Here is a 22,680-nt window from a genome sequence, read left to right on the forward strand (position 1 = left end):
ATCAAGATTGCCGTACGCTTATTGCCCCGCCACTTGCAATAATACATTCATACTGATACAATCGTGTTTTACTTAAATTTATTACAACGGTAAACAGTTTCTGACAGGCATTGTTATAGACAGATACGAATTCCCAAGATAGGTGTCACATTATGAAATACTTGTAGTAACGTAATAGTTAAAATGATCACTTCGGCTCCAATTTTGTTGAAATTGTAAAACATGTAGCGCCCTATTAAAACAAAGTACAATTTACTTTCTGTAACAATGCTCGTATTTCTTTTATATTTCCCATTAAAGTAATATGAACGTTTTGGCTAATTTGATTAAAAAAACATGTTCATAATTTTAAAATTGCTAGTTTGTCCTTTCAGATAACCCCTATACTTTCACAACTACAAATGTGGTCGTTTTAAAACTCAACTGAATAAACACATGACGGACTCAACCATTTAAGCATCTGTGTGGTCAATATTATATTCATACCTGTTTTCTGTTTTGTTTTCTGTTTTTTATTTCATTTGAAAGTTATATTAATGTATTGCCTAATTAAATAAATATCTTTGTTCATTATTATTTAATTGAAATAACCCTTACGCTCTTAATACAAATGTAGCCGTTTAAAAATGTCAACTTAAAAAAAAAACACATGGCAGACTAGGCTTAACCATTTAAACATCTGTGCAATCAATATATATATGTTTTGTGTTGTGCCCTCCCTTATCCATTTGCGTTTATGTTGCTTCTTTTTCTTCGGTTATGTAACATACTAACATACAGTGTGCTCAATATGTTATAAAAAGTCTTTAATTGAATGTTTTGTACCATTTCATCTAGTATGACGATACTGACATATTTTCAATTTGCCAGAGAACTTTTTCAAATATTACAGTGATGTTTTCAAAATACCTGAATGCAAGACCATGTTGACATGTGAATGAAACTATAATATTATATAATATATATACACGTAAGCCATATCTTCAGAAATACCTGATTTCATATTTTTTCTGAGCAATTTAAGTCAATATATTTCCTTACTGTAAGTTAAAATTATGACCGAGCAAAAATCTAAACCTCGCCATTATTTAAAATTCTTTGAAAAAACAATGAAAATCTTTTGCCAATTTTATTCATGTTTATCTCTGTCCAATTCTCTGTTGCCATTCATTACAAAATGCGAAAAAATATTTTTCTTATCATATGCAAAAATCTTTAATTTGTATGTAGACTTTTCTTACTTAATTACGTTCTTCACTTTCTTAATCAATTTTCGTGTGAATTACTTTACGTAATTATTTCTAATCTACATAATTCGGTGCGCCTCATACTTGCACTGCCTTTGTGTCCTTTCCTGTTTTCATTCGGTGATCTGCTGGGTTCCTTGCCCGTGATTCTGTGTTGCTGGGTTTTGTTGCCACGATCAGTGAACGTGCCTTTCCTTGCTGATATTTGTAAGACAATAGGGGGAAAGAGATATTATTCTACATTTAGAAGAAGCAACTGAGCCATCTGAATCAACTGTGGAAATTCACTAATTGATATTCATATTCATATAGTCTTTGTAACAACTTTTATACTTAGTTTAAATTAAGGATATTTGTATGGTAAAGTTATTGTATGTAATAGGTAGTATCTGTTTTTATTGCTTTAAACGACAATTTGACTTTCGATAATTTAAGTTCATAAAATGGGTGGTGTTCATTCATATTTACGCATTTTTATATCCCATTGTTTCATTTTATATAGGTATTACAAATATTTTATCAACTTATAACATTTCATTGACCGGATAAGTTAATGAAATAAATTTACTTTATTATTGTGATTGAATAGTTTTCAAAATGCTTGATTTGCTCAAAATTTCTAAAATATAGAACGAATCAAATTGAAGTGAAATTGTAATATGTATTATAGCATTTTTGTCTTGGAAAACAACTTCAATAGAGAAATCGACGAGAATATTGTCATTATTAGTGTGTAAGCCCACAATAGCAACAGAAACCAAAATATTGTAATTTTCATTTATATTCCCGATAACAAAGTATACGGCCAGCTTGGCTTAACCATAGCAAAACATTAGTCTACATTTTTCTTCACAGATACGCTAAACAATTAAGAAAATAAATTAACAATATTATCCTTAAGCAATAAATCATAAAGATCAGAACACAACATTGCAGGCATTTGGCTGAATATCAAATATGGATAACAATAAGTCATTCCGCTGAAAAATAACGTAATTGCTAAACCATAAGTCATATATTATTTTCAGTTTCATAAATTGTCTTTATTATATACTTATAAATGAAATATTGAGTAATATTGATGAAATAAAATGCTTTTTCTAAAGACGGGAAATGTAGCTTTAACTATAGGAAAACAATTTAGCAGTTTCTTTATGATTGTGATCGTAATGGCCAGAATTATGTCCGAGAATGGAAAATAAGTAGTATATAATATATTATTCCTTTAAATGTGCTATATTTTTGCTTTGTTAAAGTGTTTAAGAATATCTTAGTATAAGACAAACATAGCTAAAATTTGAATATATCTAATATCAAGTTTTTGCGACTCATTAAAATCGTCGTGCATATTTCATGGCGTGACGGTATTATGCGTTATACAAACATTAACACGTAAACGCGTCGATGAAAATGATCTTTTTATTCTTTAAACCATTCTGATCTTGGGTATGTCACAAAAAGAATATTATAAAATAGTATTGTGGTAACCAAAGACTCGCATAATATAATTTTATTAAACTCGTTCGATAAATCCAGTATGAATTCAATATCCATGTTTATTTCATAACGTTACATTTAAATGACGTCATTATCGCAGATGTTCGTTCGATAAATCCAGCAGCAATTCAATATCCATGTTTATTTCATACGTTACATTTAAATGATGTCATTATCGCAAATGCCTCATAACCACTTTTATTTAAACAGGTCAATTTGGAGCATTTGTAGACCACATCATGACATAATGATGCAGTGGTGACAACAATTTCTAAAATTTACTAATAACTACATGTATTTTATAAACTTGGTTAGTATTGCCATAAATATTTTGCAGATATGTTCAATTTCGTTGGTAAAGACTTACAGTCCATTGACTGGACAATCGTCGGATAGCCACGGCCAACCGATTGACCATTACACAATATTAAGATCGTGGTTTGATCTCAACTGTTACAGGAGAGTTTTGATCTGAGGATTCAGCGACACAACAAGAGTATTGACTAAGCTGGTGACTACATCAAGGGGAATTGTAATGGAACGTCACATCGTGACGTTAGTATTAAATTGCCCTGACAGAATGGCGCCCTGACGCCTCGGCGAGCTGCCACGTATACTATGTCCCCTGTAATGTCTATTATGTATACATTCCGATCCAACTGTCATACAGGCATGAAATTTGCTGTACATACGCAATAAAGATAGATTCTGGTCTTGGTATTTCTGTTTGATAGTTTTTATGTTACATCAAAAAATGATCGTGATTCGTTGACACCACTCGTTAAGTGTCTACGACATGAAGCTTTTTATCCTTTAACAAATTATCAATTTCGTTCTACTTTATTTCAGAAATTATGTTATATAATCATATATATAGATTCTCGTACTTTTCGCTAATTAATATAAATGTCGCAAAATATAGAAATTGTGATACCCTTATTTCATCTTTATTTAAAGAGCCCCGGAAATATCTCGTGTTGCATATTATTCTATATCGTTTAATTTCTTTTAGATTTATTTCTATATCGCAATCATTGTAAAATCATACGAAACGAACTGGAATATTTCCGTTTTTCCCCTCTTATTGTCGGAAATGGATCTACTACAATTAGCTGTAATTGGTCTAGATTTCAGCTTTTATACGAAATATTCGTAATTTGTCCATTAAATTGGTTCCTTTCAATCTTACAGTAAAACAATACTATGATATAAAGCAGAGGATTATGTGTATGCTGATATCAGAGAACACAATATATTTTGTCAATGACCAGCCAAGACTCTTCTAATTGTTTTTGATAAAAAGCACTAATCAATTAAATGATATAATAACCTAGATTACTTGAAGATTTATCATTCTAATATTGACTTGCAAGTCTGATGGAGATCAAAATGACAGAATCTGAAATATACAAAGGTTTATTGTTTTCTTTCATTTTCAATAATTTATGTAAGCTAAGTTATGTAATAATAATAAATGCGTAAAAATAAAGTGAAAGATGAATTGGTTCTAGTCTAAATATTTCAATTCATACTGTAGATATTGCTTTAATGAAAGCACATTAAAACAAAATATCGGTTCAGATTATTCTGTACCTTTATATTAAGACTTAAAGAATTTAAATGAAGATACTTTGAGGGCAATCGAAATAAGAAATTCTGAAAAAGTTTGTCAACGAAAAACTTTGAAAAGTGCACCGTTTCTCACGCTCGCCAGCAACTGCAAAAGCAGAAAGAATGGGACATGTGGTTGATTATACAGTATAAAAAATAGATGATATTAAATGGGGGTAGATTCGACACCAAATTTATTGGACGAATTGAATAACGTCAAATTATGCGAGCGACACGTGTAGGTGATAAACGGCTTTATTCCACTCCTTCGCCGTGCATGGTTTATGTGATAATTGAAATAACGACAAATTAAGAAAGCTAAACGACTTTGTTTACCTCTGGTCTCTGAAATCGTCAATATCTTCTCTGGATAATGGATCGGCGATTTCCAAATTGGTCCGTACTTGCGGATGATTTAAGCAGCAGCGGTTTGATAATATAATTACACGTGCGTTCAAAATTCTCATGATATTATTTGGATTGTTGGTCCTGATAAGAATTAATTTTAGTTCGATCGTGTTAGAAGCAAATAGCCGATAGGTACACTCTCGAATCTGTTCCTGGAATCAGCCAGTACAGAGAAAAGATTGTGAAGTTTCTTGCTCATAGAAACAGGGGCTTGCCTCTGATGGGGTTTGAAGCCACGCGGTAAGCTATTCTTAGATTACTACTGCGACGCGAGAACCATGCCGCCACTGATTTTCTGACTAATAATACAGTAAATACTCTAACAAATAGAATTAAGCAAAATTCATCTAAGAAAGTTATACAGTGGAAACTCATTGAAGTGAACATTATAACGGAAAATTTGAACGATTGGTAGCGATTCAGTTATGTTTTTGACTCCTGTGATTTAAACAAAATTTTCATGATATTATTTGGATTGTTGGTCCTGATAAGAACTAATTTTAGATCGATCCTGTTTGAAGCAAATAGCCGACAGGTACATTCTCGAATCTGTTACTGGAACCAGCCAGTACAGAGAAAAGATTGTGAAGTTTCTTGCTCATAGTAACAGGGGCTTGCCTCTGACGGGGTTAGAATCCACGCGGTAAGCTATTCTTAGATTACTAGTCCGACGCGATAACCATGCCGCCACTGATTTTCTGACTAATAATACAGTAAATACTCTAACAAATAGAATTAAGCAAAATTCATCTAAGAAAGTTATACAGTGGGAACTCATTGAAGTGAACATTATAACGGAAAATTTGAACGATTTGTAGCGATTCAGTTATGTTTTTGACTCCTGTGATTTAAACAAATGCCACAGAAGGTTTCCTTTGTCAATAAGTTTTCGTTACGGTGAATTCAAAGTTTTACCTTTGTCTAGGGATTCCTTGAAAATTGAGTTTGTCTGAATTAATATATTTTCTTATTCCTTTATCGGAAATAATTAGATACCATAGAGATTTGGAGAAGATAATTGTTATTTTCTTTCGACTTATTCCGTCTTTGTACTTTGTTATGATGAGTTTTATCATTATATGTCTTTGATAAAAAGTGTTAAAACAAAATTTATCCCAAATGCTTCTTTGTAATTTGATAAAGAGAATTATCTGCGTTTATATTCAATTTTATAAACGACAGCACTGATTTCCTAAAACATAATGTATCCTCAGTCATTTGTATTGGACCATTAAAACCACTGATACGTAACCTAAATAAATTTCAAATGATTTTAAATACATAAATACTTAAATACTTAAAATACCATTTTCATATTGTCTGTTTTTTTTATAGAAGCCTACTAGTATCAAGAAGTTCTAAAACACAAAATGATGGGTATCGCCAGGACCCATATTTAAAATACGGCATGTTTTCTCTTAAAAACGATTCGAATCCCCAGCAATTAAAAAAGTCAAATGCAAATTTAGACGTCTTTCCACTCGACCATAGTACTCTGTTATTGTGAAGGGTCAATGTGAACAAAATTAATCACTTACTTTAATTGAAGGAGTTTTCACTACTACGCACGTCAGTTGAATTTATGACACTGTAAATTACTTAGCTGTTAAAAAGGCGGTGGCATTTCTGTCGTTTTATTGTGCGGGGATGTCTCAGTAATACAACGTAAATTACTTTAAATCAGGATTATTATCTAGTTCAGGAAATGTAGCGGTAATAATAGAAAGTAAAATTTCAGTTTTTGGGAGAAAAATGATAGTAATTATACCCGGAGTTGTGTCAAAAATTGAACAATAATTGGTGAATTATTTATGTTAAAAATATACGAGGAGTGTTCAAATATGAATGCATTTAGAACATTATATTGTTCAATATTACGAACAACACACGGAACTGAGGGTTATCGGATGATATACATGTTTGATTTAGTTTGATAACACAATAATTAGAATCATTCCACTTTTAGCTGTGTTTATATCTCGATGTACGTTGCCTATTCGTATGATGTAATACAAAAATGGTTGGTAGAAGACCAGAGCAGAGGAGCTTTATATTCTGTCAATAAATAAGAATTTATGTTTACCAATATATTCATAACGATCAATAAAAGGAAACAGACTTACGTTTAACAGCGTTTTATGTTGCACCAACACAGTATAACACAGTCAAATGGCAACTTTCCAGCTTTACTGGCGGAGGAAGACCGCAGATGCCCTTCCATGCATTATTTCAGGAACGAATGGGCACCTTATATCTTTTAATAATAAATATCATGAACTGTTTTGCTGCGAATATGCATTCCGTAGGATTTGGATTTTGTTTGCTCTTTGTGTTTTTAACGATTTCTTAGGCAGATTTGCAGTACAAGATTCAGAAAGTAGTATATAAAAAGAAACGAATAATTAAACAATTTCATTACTGATCCGATCATAAAATGTTTCTAACCACCTTAACAACTTTTTGTAAGAACAATTTTTACATTCAATAAGGAAATGCTAAAGTAAACTAAGTCAGTACCAGGTTTTTAATATCTTAATCTAACATGACATTTTTCTTCGGTCAGCATATTATGTATATACTTTAACAAAGAAACAATTTTGGTATAAAACCAGACACTCTTAACCAAGGTATTTCCCAAAATAAAGATCACCTCAAACTTTTCATTATCTGTTAGGAAACATATGTGCACCAGGAAGAAATAATTTGACACTCTGTACAAATATTAAAATGTTGAAAAAGTGAAAATATAATCAAACACCTACTTTGTCTGACTTATCACGAAAATATACAAAATTAACTGTTTTGATTCAATTCATAGGTGTATTCCGGAAATATCTTGTATCGCATTTTGAGTTTTAATTTTTAAAATATTCATCGATTTCTATATTGGAATTATAAAGCTATTAACTATAAATCGGTTTGATCAACCACTTCCGACACAATTAATTCGTATCAGGTGTGTTTTTACTCCCAGACATAATCTATCTCGTCTTTAATGATAGTGTAATCTAAGAAAGCAATGAAATCCATATTTTAAGTTGATATGGTTTTAATTTAATTAACAATCGTGTGACACAAATCTGTCAAGATTTTTTTTCTTTTTTATTTATTACAACAGGATGTTATTGAAACTTATTTCCATGTCTAGCGTTTCTGTGAAAATTAGATTTGTCGCAATTTATTTTTCTTTTGAGTGAATGAACATGTTTTTGTTTCCATCGGTAATATGGACTCTGATACCGATAGTTTCTAGTTAAAGGCATATTGTGTCTCAGAAATCCATATTTTTAGAAATGTCAAACATTTGGTAAATAATATTTTATTACTGAATTAAGAACATGTTTAACCACTGAAGAAAGCGCTGAATAGACAGTAATGTGTCGTAAATGTAGCAATATGTGAACATATATAGTATTTGACTTCCATATTTGACTTATTCATTATAATTATACCTATTGCAGAAAAAGAAAAAAATTGCGAAATATAGTGCATGTACGCGTATATGGAAAATGAGTATATTTTGGAAACTGAAAAGATAAGAAAAAAAAAGTTTGAAAGAAAGAAAGAAAGAACGAATTGAAAACATTTCTGATACATTGATGGGCTTTTAAAATAATTTCTTTCTACTTTGCCAAACTATTGAAACAAAAGTAAAAATCACTGAATTGAATCTCAAATTTAATCAAAGTGATCCATTTTCCTGCTTAATATCTTAAATGAACTTGTCCATCTTTCAATCTGGACAAGACAATTCATTAGGTTAAGGGAGAATATCAAATATGTTCCGGCTGAAAAGCAGAAAATGCGGACCATGATCAGACGGCACAGAATGCTATATTTACTGGTAGCTTGGGTAGTTCTGTAGCCGCTAGTAGACCAAGGATTGTTTTCTTCCAATTTGAATAGAATGTATTTCATTTGCATACAAAATTGCAATATTTCTTACCAGGATGAAAGAAGGTTTGTGTATAATGTCATAGCATTAATTCAATCCTAAATTTACTTTATCATACAATGACAGCCAAAGGTTTTTTATGATGTTATTTATATATATATATTGTGCAACTTCAAATTTCTATATATAAACATTACATAAAGAAAAGTGTCGTGATTGGAATCTTATCATATGTTCATATTTTATTACAAATATCACGAATTTTTACCGTGCTTCTTATAGTTATAAAAAACGCAAACAAAAACCTTATTATGGAACAAAATTAGTGCATTTATTCCATCTTGCTTGATGATATTGGGACTTACATTCTGCTTCCTTCCATACTTCTATATAACAATAGAAACCTGCGTTTTGCTGAATACTATCATGAATTATGATTACTGAATGCACCATCATGTAATTGCAACTTCATGTGGTCCTTTCTGAACCGTCAAACTCCCATATTTTAATTTACAATATTTTTAATTACATCTTTTTAAGGACTACGTATTATGTTCAGTGTTTAAAGGAACATTCTTAGCTTTTTTCTTGATATAACTAGATGTAAAATTGTAAGTTCCCGTCAGTACCTTTAATTTTGCTATACATCTGCCACTCACTATTTTACAATAAATAATTGATTTTGATCAATAGTTGGCGATTTGACATGTCTGAGAATTCATATGCTTCAATATATTTACTGATCGCAAATATAATGCTATACATGATGACCGCGCATCGACAACGAAGATGACAACGATACAGTAACAATATTATAGTCACATGTTACAGAACGCGCTAAGCAGTTGGCGGTAAGCATAATGCGAGTTGCAATATTTTGTTTTCATATTTTGACAGCAGGTGTCGCTTTGTCGCTACATCCCGTTATTTTCCGGATGGTCCAACTATTTTTGCGCGTGGTGTATAACAAAGTTACGTCTCTTTTATATAGGGGCGGATACCGAACATTGTTAGCTCGGGGCTGACATGAAAGTGGAAGATTTTGAGAAAAACAATATGACTGGCGAAAAGTGCGTATTTTTTGAAGATTCGTTCAGTATGTGACAGAAATATAATAAATGTCTCTATATGTGACAGAAATATAATAAATGTCTCTATAACTCATCCTACAAGTGGCAAATCACCTCTTATAAATTGTTTATACTACTTTTTGAGCGGGTGCCTCAGTAGTATGGGCAATAGTGAAATTGAATTTAAAGATATACATGTACTCTGCTTAAAGTTGATATTTGAAAATATTGATAATTGTTTCACAGTTTTTTTGTAATATAAAATAAATATCAGTTGGCTTTACACAAATGTTTAGCTTTAAATCCTATACACTATAATTGGGCACACTGCATATATAGTGTTATTAAAAGAATATGGCAAGGTTTTTTTAAGAATGGCACAACTTGACTAAATTGACCCGTTGTTAGGAACACAGATTCCCATACATTGTTTGTGTTTCATTAAATTAGACATATTCAGTAAGAATTTTATAGATTTCAATAAATTTCTGTAATAAAAATATATTACTGAAAAATGCGCATCTTAAATGTATGTGAATGTGGTGGTGTATGAGGCTGTCTGTAATACAGTTAATTGGTGGCTTATATGCCCATTGGGCCGTGTACTATAATCTAAGACATATATAATCATTATTTGTAATTGGCCATGCACATGTTACAATAGTAAACAATTTCCTTCCTTCCTTTCTTCCTTCCTTCATTCCTTTCTATTATATATTGTACTGCGAAACACACCCCTATTCGCCACTATTAGTTACTCTGAGACATTTGAAAGTTAATAGACCAATTAAAATTTGCCTTTTTATTGTTCAAGACCTTTGAAGACCTAGGACAGGTGCTATACAAAGGATGAAAAACTTTAAAAATTTTTTCCCGATAAGGGAGTACACTAGGGACTACTTTGCATGTTTCTGACAAGTATATATGTCACCCAAGCCCATAAAACATCCCTTTTTTGGGCTGCCTTGGGGGGGGTGCGGGCCTTTAGCCCGGGGCCTGAATCTGAAATGTAAAAAAAGCCCCATAAAAAATAATGTTAATAAAAAATATTGAAATAATTTTTTTTACATATATCTATATTTTTGGGCCTAAAGGCAATTTGTATATATAGTGTTGTACTTTTTTTTAAATTATACGCAGAAAAACCTTTGAATCCCCGGGCAGTTTATTAGGGAAAAATTTCCCGATGATAGGGAAATTTTGAAAACATTTCGTTGATCTGATAACAGAGTTCTCCCCCCTTTAACAGGTCACTTTTAAAATTGTTATAAAACAAGTAGATATCACCCCAAAGCATCAAAACCCCCGAGCTTTATTTAGAAATAAACACTGAGTAGTGGAAAAAAGCGAAATTTAAACCGTTATCACCCCAGCGATAAATCAAAAAGGGAAAATTTTTAAAAAAACCCTTTTGTGTAATTTAAGGGGTAAAAAAGGAAATAAAGGGAAAAAAAAAATAGTTACCCATTTTGAAAGAATTTACATAAAAGTAAAACAAAAAAAACTAAACGTAAATGTTTGCAAAAGAGCACGAAGAAAAGGTAGCTTATACATAAACGTATATGACGTTAACATCTTAATATAACAGTACGAAAAATGGGTTATTCAAGTTCAATAGTTATATTATCACTCAATGAAAGAATTAGTCGCTACGCAAGTTTAAATGAAATAATGCAAAATGAAATCCAGCATAATGCAAAATTTAAATATCATAAATCAAGGTGGAATCAAGCATAAAGCAAGTTCAAATGTCATCAAGCAAAATAGAATAAATAAATGCATTAATTATGTTCCATAGTTGGTACTCAAAATAATATCCCAACATGTGTGTAAAAATTGCAAAGCTTTTATTTTTCAATCAAATTGGGCTAAAATGGCATAGAATTCGAGTTTTTATTTTCTTTCGGGTATATTTCTTAATAATCTTCTGCACACCTTTCTGCTTTAAGTGGTCAAGTACTCTTTTTATAAGAAATTCAAATTTTATGCTTTAAGGCTTTTGATCTCAGTGGAGTTCCTTGAAAGACATCATTTAAAGTTAAGGCATATCTCAAATTGATAAATTTTAGAAAATGCTATATATTTTCCGTCGGTTTGAATAAAAAGTGTATTTTAATACATTATTTAGTATTAGTAACAATTTAGTATTTTAATTTATACATTTGTTGTATTTAAAGAAGTTCAAGATCATCGTCCGTGGACAGATAAACAAAAAAGGGAAATTTTTAATGCCTTTTATTAAATTTTAAAATTACAAAAGTAAAATTCGCTATGATTCTTCAACAAAATCAACTAAGTTGGGCCGGCCCCTAAACCCCTTTGGGTTCGAAATCCTACATCTTTTTTTGAAAGCTTTCCAAAATAGCTTACGAAACTCGACGGTTCTACTCAGGTGCCCCTCGTGCCTGAAATTTTTGCACGGAAAGGGGCTTCCCCTTGACCTATAACCCAAATTTGTTTTAATGTAAAACAAAAACCCCAAAAAACAGGGATGGGTACAAATTTCAATTATAATAAATTTAAATTAAACAATTTAAATATTAAAAAAATTTTAATTTAAAAAAAATTTTTTAAATTTAGCCAAAACACAATTTTTTAATTGTAAAATTAAATTAAAATTTCTTTGTTTAAATTCTTCATTTAATTTGTCAATTAAATTCAATTTATATTCAAATTAAACTGAATTCTATGCACAATTTGACCATTGATCTGATTTAGGTAAAATGCAATACTTTTTCACCTGTATTGTCTGATATAAGATAATCCTCTTCCCAAATTAGTGATAAAATTGATTTAATCTAACCTGTCAATGATTTTAATACAAGTTAGCTTTTTATGGATTTGTAATGAATTGATATAATCGCATAAGGTGTATTATATTTTTGTGAAAAATAATTGAAAATAATTTTTTACTGTATTTGGTTACTGTTTATGTTATAACATGTTAATTATTCATATTAAAAGCAGTTTAACACTAGAAAATAATTTATTGTTCATCAAATTCAATTATTAAATTTTAATGTTGTTTATTAATAAAAATGTGAAATTTTATGTAATTGTAATGTAATTTGGGAAGTTTCCAATTTATTGTAATTAATAAATTACTTTTAAAAATAATTATACCCATCCCTACCAACCAACCAACCAACCAACCAACCAACCAACCAACCAACCAACCAAACAAACAAACAAACAAACAAACAAAAAAACTTAAGTGGCCGCTAAGATATGACTTAACATGTTTTAAAATCGACAAAAACAAAACAACAAAAGAAAAAATATGAAGCAAAATCATTTTATTTGTAATATTCGAACTAATGTATGTAGTATGTAATCAAATTAATTGTCTAACGGATAAAAGACCTATGCAATGCTATAAAACCAGCCACGCAATTTATGAGTCAAGTCAAGAGAGGAAAAAACAATAGGAAAGGAGTATCAATACAAAGGTTTTAAGTAAGTACATATTAAATTTTGTAAATATCTGGATGACAATAATGAGTGAAATAATTTTTTTTTTATCAATAATTTTTTTTTGCAGTTCTGTGTAAATCTTAGCGAAAAGCAAATTAAAAAAAAAAAAAAAAAAAAAAAAAAAAAAAAAAAAATAAAACTGACATAAGTGGGATTTGATGCATGTATTTATAAATATTTTACGTAATAAACAAATGAGATATACTTTTTTTGAAAAACGGCTCTTAATTGCGATTTGAAATGGGCAGAGTATTTCACACTCGATTCGATTCAAATAATGCATGAGAGAAGATTAAAATGCAAGATCTATAATGACCCCTTGCACAGGTCTGTCAATAGAATGTAACCTTTACCGCTAGAAATATTGAGAACGAATCTTTAAAGTTGTAATGACAGGAAAGCTTAAAATGAGATATTAAGCATTGTGTATGCCTATTGTTCCCAAACAATTAATTAATTGATTATGTCACGAATGACAAAATTGACGTCGCCAGGACTATCCTTTTCAATTCGGATAATCATCAATATTCTTTCACCTTGTTAGCCTTAAAAAAGTTTACAATAATTAAACAAATCATTTCATGAGAGGAAAAAGGCCATTATTATTGACAATTTATAGTTAATGACATTGTAATCGTCATAATGTTTGGTGCTAGGGGGCGTGGACGGTAACTTGCACTTTCCAGTACCGTCCATGAACAGACTCAATCAAACCGAGCCTGCAACATTTTCAATTTTGCCGTGTTGGGCTTTCTTTAGGGATTCTGTATTTATCTATTGTAGTTTTATTACGCCCAAAGGATTAACATTATCAAAGACATGTACATATAAAGAAGAATAAAAATCCTTGATAATGAAGATAATGAAGGTTTATAGCATAGCATGACAATGCTGAAAATGGCAACTGATAACCCTGATTTATAAATATATTTACGTTAAACATTAAATTTTGTAATATCAATAGAATTCTAAGAATATCAAGGAAAAATTTTAACGTATATACAGGTTCAGATCCATATTAGATGAACGACCAAATATTCCCTATATCATACAGATATACGACGTATATCAATATATGAACCACAATTGATGAAACACACTGTGATAACGTAGATACCAATAATAATAAATATATTGATCATGATGTTAAATATTATGATGACTAACATCATGATAATCAAGCTTACGAATTTAACGTCAAGAATTCACGTTTTAAACTTCACAATTTGAAATTTGTGAATACACGATTTGAACTTCGTGAAAACAAAAAGTTTAATTCATGAAGTTGAAATTGTGCATTCAAAAAGTTGTGAATATGTGAAGCTGAATTTGTGAAATCGTGAAGTTCAAAACGTGAATTCGCGAAGTTGAATTTTTGAAGTTGAAACCATGAATTCATGAAGTTGAAATAGTTAATTCGTGAATTAATGAATCCTTTATGTTGGAAACGTGAAATCACGAAGATTAAATTTTGAATTCACGGAGATGAAATCGGAAATTTCATGAAGTTGAAATGTTTACCGGTCTTTCGTTGTTATATTTTAAATTTCTTGTTCGTTTATTTAAAACGAACAAGTAGTAGAAATTTTTAGAAATTTTATTAAAAATTTATTTCACTTATTATTGTCATCCAGATATTTACAAAATTTAAATCGACGATGTAAATTGAAATAAAAAATAGTGTATACCTTAAAGGTGTATTGTGGAATCACGAATCATTGATCAAAATGTTTAATTTTTTAAAGATTTTAGCCAGTATGTTTGTGATAAATTTATCATCCAAATTAAGTGATCTATACGTTTTATAAGATATATCAACTCCACACCTTATTGTGTTTTATTTTGTTTTAGCAAAGTAATATCTAAACAATTTTCACTATTTTCACTATTTTGCACTCGGTAATTCATTGCTTAGATCGCCGATAACAATCACTGTTCTTATACCGCTAAAGAACTTGGATTATTTATAATGTCATCAAGATATAAAGGTAGCTTAAAGAAGGTTGGCTCTACTACTCAGGAACCGTACTACTGATGTACCAGCTCGTTTCTAAATTGAGCACGGCTGTAATTCAATGTTTTTTCACCAGTAAATTTTTTTATTGGCGTGCATTTTTTTAAAAATCACTATTTATGTGACGACAGACCCTGTCGTGTTTAGACAGTTCACAATTCTCAGAAAAACATTAGAATTAACTTGATAAAAGTCATCATCGCAAAAATTCTTGTTCTTTTTTGTTGAAAAAAGAGAAAAATATTTATGCAAAGATTCTCAAAATGACAAAAATATATCAATGTCCTAACTTGAATAAAGATAATTATGATATCCACATGACCAGCTTAAATGAAAAGTTTAAAAATGGCAAAGAATGTTGCCAATTGCAAAATCTAATCAATTATCGTAAAGAACGAGGAGAACAATAAAAAAATCAACTACAAAATGTGGTTTTAAAGAGATTCAATATTCCAGAATTAATTAATATTAATGTTCAAAATATCACTTGTAACTCATTACTCAAATATTACCTGTGTCCCAGGTTAGTGTGTTGACATTTCGCAATTCGTCAAAAATATATTGAATAGAATCGATGTTTTATGTATTGGCGACTCCTGTTTTCCCCTTTGTGTTACAACGTATACGGTACAATGCTTGTCAGAGAGCAGTGAGAACAATGGTACAGCAAATGAAACTGGAAATGCTTATCTCAAGGGACGTTATTGAAAAGTATTTAAGGTTATATATATATTCTCAGTTTCCCTATTGAAGCTAAATCTCGTTATTATGAATTAATAAATAATCTGAGAAATCAGAGCATGACAAAACCTAGTTCTGGCTTCAAAAACTTAATAAGCCGTTTTTAAACATTTTTCGTTCGTCTGATGCGGCTTTAGACGTCCTGTCATAGAACAGGAACGGTCTACGTTGATGACCTTAAGTAGAGAAAACCAACAGTACGTTTTCAAACATAATAATCTCTTTAATATCAATCGAGAAAATAGATATTAACCTTTCCCTCATATAAACGTGTTTTGGCGGCCTTTTTGCCCCCCCCCCTTTTTGAGTTCTCAAACAGTGAAAAAATTGCTCTATTAAGGCCCCAAACACTGTTTTTCGTTTGAAAAATGTTGTGAAAAAAGTGACCACATTTTCGGCGCTGCCCCCATCAATATGATACATCAGGGGATTGCCAGAAGGGCCCCTTCTGTTTAGGGGGTTTGAAGGGGGCGGCAGTCCCCCTCATCGCCAAATAAATTTTGGACATGTGACAGACTAAAAATGACCTCAGGTCGATATTAGGGTAACTAGTAACCGACGCTAAAAGCCTTTTACTTTATCTTAATTCATTGAGAAGTTGCAGCACTTTGAAATCAGATTTGAAAAAACAATGCAAAATAGTGATTTTTGGCAATTTTGAGACGTCCCCCGTTGCCATGGTAACAGGAAATTTACGAACGAGCATGCTGTTACATAGGCAATGGTCTAGTCAACATTTGTGCCAAGTTTCATCAGTATTGAAACATTTTTATAGTTTAATAACAGTTTTAACTTGTAACAGGAGGCTTTTCAATGAAATAGCCATTTTTCACAATATGCTCATGGGGAAAAGGTTAACAACAATGGCACAGAGGTGGCATGTGTATGTTTTTATACATCTCGTGCGCACTAGATACTTTGTCGTGGCCACAAGTAACTAAGTCGTTTTCTTGCACTCATTGCTCAGTTCTGGTTGGTTCCAGGAACGGTATCGAAAGTGTGTCTATATTCTTATAGCTGTTTATCGTCACGTCTCTTCCATTATCTACTTTATAAAGTTGCAACTAGTCTGTAACTTTGTTTGCTCGTTGTTGAAAAATATGACACTATATCTCAAGGGATTGTAACAGTTTTATTTAAGCTCTATTTTTGGTCTTTAATGTCTACTTTTAAAATTATTTATGGACCAAAATGTAACATCAGTTCTTGTCGTGAAATTGACATGGTAAATATTTCCAATATCAAAAATTAATAGGCACAAACCAATGCGATATATTGTTACAGGCGATCTATTAGATATTCTAACGCCATTATATTTTTCATTCAAAAACACATTTGAATGGCATCCGCCAGAACTATAATTAAAATTTTATATATTTCTGGGCTAAACTTTGACAGTAATGAGCATGCGCGATATTTGTTATAACGAAATGAAATTAAAAGATTACTGATTCAGGTGGATTCGTGAGGCGCATGCAACATGAGGAACACGGCATCGGCTAATGCTCTCTCCTTTTTCGCTCTTGGTATGTCGGTTTGCCTGCTGTACTCTTCAGAATTCTTTGATTTAAGAAGGAATAGAGTGTTTGATGGTTACACTTGCCCTGATTTGAAACGCGTTTTTAGTACTGACAAGGTTTACAGCGATATGCAATGTGCTTTGTATTGCAAATATTCGTCGTCCTGTGTTGACATATTTTACCAACCAGAGAAAAGGAGATGCGACGGCTGTATGCATGTTTTAGAGACAGAACTGGAAATTGCAAACGGGTCTTTGCATTATACAAGGGGAGGAGGTAAATATTCCTGTCATATCTTCTTAGTTTATTTATGTTTATGACGAATTAACGAATCCATGAAGCAGAGTAAATTATCATAACTGAATTAAATGATATTTTAGTAAGATAAACGCACATCTGCATGTGTTTTATTTGTGTTTTATTCAATTTTGTGTCTCCACTGAACGTCATTTTTTCTTCTATTACAAAAAGAAATTCTACTTAGTGAAAAGTGTTTTGTTAATGTACAATTGTTTTAAAATATCAAAATGTAATTGAATGTGTTCTTTTCTGTATTCAAGCCGAATTATCTTTTCTATGAGATTGACTGAATTAATTAATAAAGAATATTATTTTTCCGTAAAAAGAAAGTGAGGAGTGCTTTAATCTTAAAAGTTTTTTTTTTTTTATATAATTTTGATAATTTCCTCACATGAATGAATCCAAAGTTTCTGGCGTGATTCGAATAATTACTAGTATACACATTTGATTATACAGTGGTGAAGGGCAAATGGTTAAAAGTCAATGACCTTAACCACTCGAACACCGATGCCCCGAAGTTCGTATGTTTTGTGAAATAAGGTGATTGTTATCCATAATTATGAGACGGCAAGTTTTCAAAGAATCTTCCTCCCGATGTGACTGTAAAACCCACATAAACACTAATATAAGATGTAAGAGTCAGTTTAACGGAAATATATGCGCGGAAATTGTGAAGTTTTTAAATTTGTGAAAAAAGAAGCGCAATATTGATATAATTTGTCAAGTTATTTTACAACTTACATTTTTTTCTGACTTAATCGATTAATCAATTAGTAAAACAATTGAATAACTTTAAAATATTTCAATATGAAGATGTTTAAATAACTCTGATCAAGCTGTTAGTAACTTAAAATCTTTAAGGATATTCTAAAGTGACACTGCTAAATAAAAATGTGAAGGGCCTCAACAATGCCATTGACCTTGTTCAATGTTGTGGAAGAACAATACTTTCTGAGAATATTTTCTTTTTACTTGACCACAGATTGTGGGATTCTACCTTCTATTGCTTACGGAAATATCTCTCTGAAATCCGGAACACATTTCATGGACAGAGCAACTGTTAATTGTGATCCTAGATTCCGGGCCAGGCCTGACGAAATATCGTGCACATCCAATGGTAACTGGGAGAAAGCCTTTTGTGAAGAATACGGTAATATCAAGTTTGTTCTTGTTTGTAAATTTTCAGTAGAGAACAAAATTATCTAAACTTATCCCAAAACCACCATGAAATGAAAATATTTAAGCCTTTGATTACCCGGTCTCTGGTTTGGACGGATATAGACTACACGCGCTTATAAAGAATAAATGCTATTGAATGATATTACAAAATTTATCAGTCAAGCTTAACAAATAGGACGAGGATCTACCGAGCCCTTTAAGGAAACAGGTTTTTTGAGTTTTCGCGCCGCAATTGCTAGATGAAAGCATGTTATTTTCATCCTTCGATATAGATACAAGATCTATAAAAGTTATTACATTATTTTAGTATAAAATGATAACGAATTAGTGCCGAATTGCCTTATGCATTTAAGCAAGTAAATTGATATCGTCCTCAGCGTAGAAACAAAACAAATCATTATCAATATATTATAATAAGAATTATTGTTTTTGTTATTTTTATAAGGGCAAAGGAGGGGGATAGAAAGCAATAAAAGTACGCCTTTAAAGTATGCCTTTGACAACTTGGTTATAGTTCCATTACTAATTTAAAATAAAAATAAGACAAAATTAAATCATTTATATCTAGGATATCTATATCTTATAACTGTTCTATATCGGCTGTGTGCGATCATTACAAGAGAATGGGATTCCTTGTTTTGCTTGTAATATAAGTGCTTAATTGATAATATTGTTTTCAATACAGTACAACCAGGGCAAAAGAAAGACATTAATATAGCTTTTTCAATACATGCATAAAATTATTTTTATAAATTACAGGCAGACAGTATTAAATTAATGCACTGTTTTGACGAGTTTCTTTTCCAGATTTTTTTTTTATTTTGATAGAAAACATAATGTTTATTTTTACGGAAATATTTATGTTTATTTTTTATGTTGTTATTTAAAGCTACATGCCTCCAGATGAACCAAATATTTCAAGAATATAAAACTTGAGAAAAATGTATAACATGTTTAATTTTAAGAAAAGTAAATATCCAAGATTTAGTAAAAATTTACATGCTAATAACGATTAATTACTGATTTTGTAGTACCAATTACTATATTTCCACTACATTGCCAACTTAGTTAGGACTATGTTTGCATATTTAACCTACTTTTTGTAATTTACATCGGTTATAAGTGCCGTTTACAATGGGTAAAGTATTTTCGTTGTTTACATCACAATATTTTACTTTTTGATACATTTTCGAAATTTTTATGAGAATTAGCAGAACTCTGGAGGCGTGCTGCTTTAAATAGAAATTATTTTTTTAACATATAGATTAATGTTTATTAATCGAAAACTTAATAATTCATTAAATCCGTTAAGAACAAAATGCAAACTATGAAGATATGTTTTAATAGAGCCTGGTGTAGTTACGAGGGATGTCCGGAAAGTTCAGTTACATCTTCATTTTTTATTGTAAAACAATACATACGCTGTACAAATTTTGTCAGCATAAATATACATATCTAGCGAACAGATTTATCAAAAATTACTGACCTGTGACTAACGTTTGTATTTTAAAAGTATTTACATACAATATATATACATAATCATGGAGCACTTTGACAACGTCAACGGCGTCAATTAAATTCATGTTTACCAACTATTTTATTTCTTCCGATTTCAACAGCCATGGTACCTGTCTGCCTGTTAAGTTCCTTTGCTATTACTTCATGAATTTCATATTTAAAATTATCATTTAAAAATAAAGATTTCACTGGTTCCCATACTGTGTCTGAGATGTCTGCCTCTTTCAAAAAATGTTGTAACGCAATCTACAATATTTCGGCCATGCTACTTTTGGTCGTCTAGAGCGCTCTCATACAAAATTCTGGCATCACCGCTTCTTAATCTTGTTTGACATTTAAACACAAGTTGCCTTCAACATTTTATGGTTGATTTTGTTTTTAATGTAAATATTAAAATCTCTGTTGGCGCCATATTAGCGTTGCTATGAAGTTAAATACCATAACGTTGCTCCGTCCGTCAATTTGATGTCATTTTTGCAACACAAAATTTACGCACCTTCATTGCATATTAATCGCTCTTAACAAGCTGTTTATTTACTTATAACGTCATAATGTACACTAAATATCATGTTATAGTATCCTATGATGTCACAAAATAAAAACCAGAGATTGCATTAAAATTACAACTTTTAGCAACTTATTTTTCGAGTAGCTATCATCATAAAATCAAAGTGCTCCGTGATTCGTTGATCATGTTGCCATGGTGATCGGCGCTTTGCGAATATTACTTTCATCATGTTTTTTAATTTAGAAATATGTAGCAGATAAATACTTTAGCAAAATATTCAATCATCATATTGATATGACTGCTTATAATAATTTTATAGCCTTGTCTACGAATTTTCCGGACAGCCCTCGTACTTGCCATATTGATAATCATGTTTAAGCATGCAGGAAAAGCCTTGCTTCAGTTTATAACTTAAATACATTAACGGTAGATCCTTTAATAAAAATCTGGGAAGAAAGTGATCCCTTGGAAGCATAAATCACAACAAAATTACATAAGAATTGCAGACTCGGTTTGATTGAGTCTGTACATGAGGAATACTGAAAAAGTGCAAAATGCCTCACGCCCCCTAGCAAAGGCTATACCAGTTTATAATAAATCCCGCTGTTTAACATATGTTCTCTCTTCTCTTGATTTACTTGTTGTTTTAAATACAATATGTGTAAAAAGTAATGATATAAAAAATGTGCAATATTTTACATAAACCATGCTCAATATCATTTCAAGTAATAATGTTTACAATAGTAAGACTATATAATATATGCGTCTTAATTTGAAACAAAATATATTTCCGGTGTAGATGGAAAGTAATTTAGATGACAACATATCATTCATTGAATTTCCTTACAGATTGCTTTATCACAGACGTAAGAAGCTATAGAGGAAAACGAAACATAACAGAAACTGGCATTACTTGCGAGAGATGGGATGACTACAGTCATAACATAAATGTGGATCTGTTACCAGAGACGTCGTTTTCTGAAGCCGAAAACTACTGCCGCTTGCCGAATCTCATATGGGGGCACTTGTGGTGTTATGCAGTCACAGAAACTGGAACAGTAATGACCGGTTGTGGAATAACGAAATGCTGATTGACAAATCTAAATTGTTTAACCTTTCCTTAATTTACCAACTGATTGATAAATAAATAAATAAATAAAGTCTAAAATATATAAATGTATAACATCTGTGTGTAGTAACTCAAAAATGTATTTTGTTTATCTGTTTCTTTCTACGGTATCAACCTTGACAGTTACAATACAAATATCCATGCTTTTTGCCACACACAACCGTTTGACGGTTAATTGGACAAGTTTCAAGCACAGTATTGACTTCATAAAATCATTGTTAAGTTAAGGCAGTTCAGAATTAACAGCAGAAGAATAGAAAAAGCTGCATTTTTCTCTTTGATTAGAAAAAAAGTACTTTGATTTTGTCTTTGTTTTTGTTTACGTTGTTTTGAAAGAGGTTATATATTTCCCCTTTGATTTGAATAAAAAAAATAGTTTGATTGTGTCTTTCTTGGTTTTAGTTTACGTTGTTTTGAACGTTTGGGAAAAAGTATAAATGTATAGATTGCATTTCGCATCTGTAGACAGATGAGCATAAAAGACCGCATACAATGCACAAATATTTGCTATAACAACGAGATATCATTCACTAGTGACCAGAAAGGTAGACTGACCGTAGAGATATAAC

At 31.0% G+C, this 22,680-nt stretch overlaps 1 protein-coding gene across 1 annotated transcript; it reads left to right on the plus strand.

The window, feature by feature from the left end:
• The first annotated feature begins 17,399 nt into the window (after positions 1-17,399).
• On the plus strand, positions 17,400-22,453 carry LOC132715223 (uncharacterized). The gene is made up of 3 exons (XM_060698214.1): positions 17,400-17,753; positions 18,760-18,927; positions 21,832-22,453. Exons 1-3 carry the CDS (start codon positions 17,438-17,440, stop codon positions 22,071-22,073), a joined length of 726 nt encoding a protein of 241 aa, XP_060554197.1. The 5' UTR covers positions 17,400-17,437; the 3' UTR covers positions 22,074-22,453.
• The last annotated feature ends 227 nt before the right edge of the window (positions 22,454-22,680 follow it).

This window comes from Ruditapes philippinarum, unplaced genomic scaffold (assembly GCF_026571515.1).
Source record: "Ruditapes philippinarum isolate M1 unplaced genomic scaffold, ASM2657151v2 ctg1951_1_1_1_1, whole genome shotgun sequence".
NCBI lineage: Eukaryota > Metazoa > Mollusca > Bivalvia > Venerida > Veneridae > Ruditapes > Ruditapes philippinarum.

Coding starts and splice junctions, on each gene's coding strand:
- LOC132715223 (XM_060698214.1), top strand. CDS start 17,438: ATGAGGAACACGGCATCGGCTAATGCTCTCTCCTTTTTCGCTCTTGGT. Junction 17,754..18,759: donor GCATTATACAAGGGGAGGAG/GTAAATATTCCT, acceptor ACTTGACCACAG/ATTGTGGGATTCTACCTTCT. Junction 18,928..21,831: donor AGCCTTTTGTGAAGAATACG/GTAATATCAAGT, acceptor ATTTCCTTACAG/ATTGCTTTATCACAGACGTA.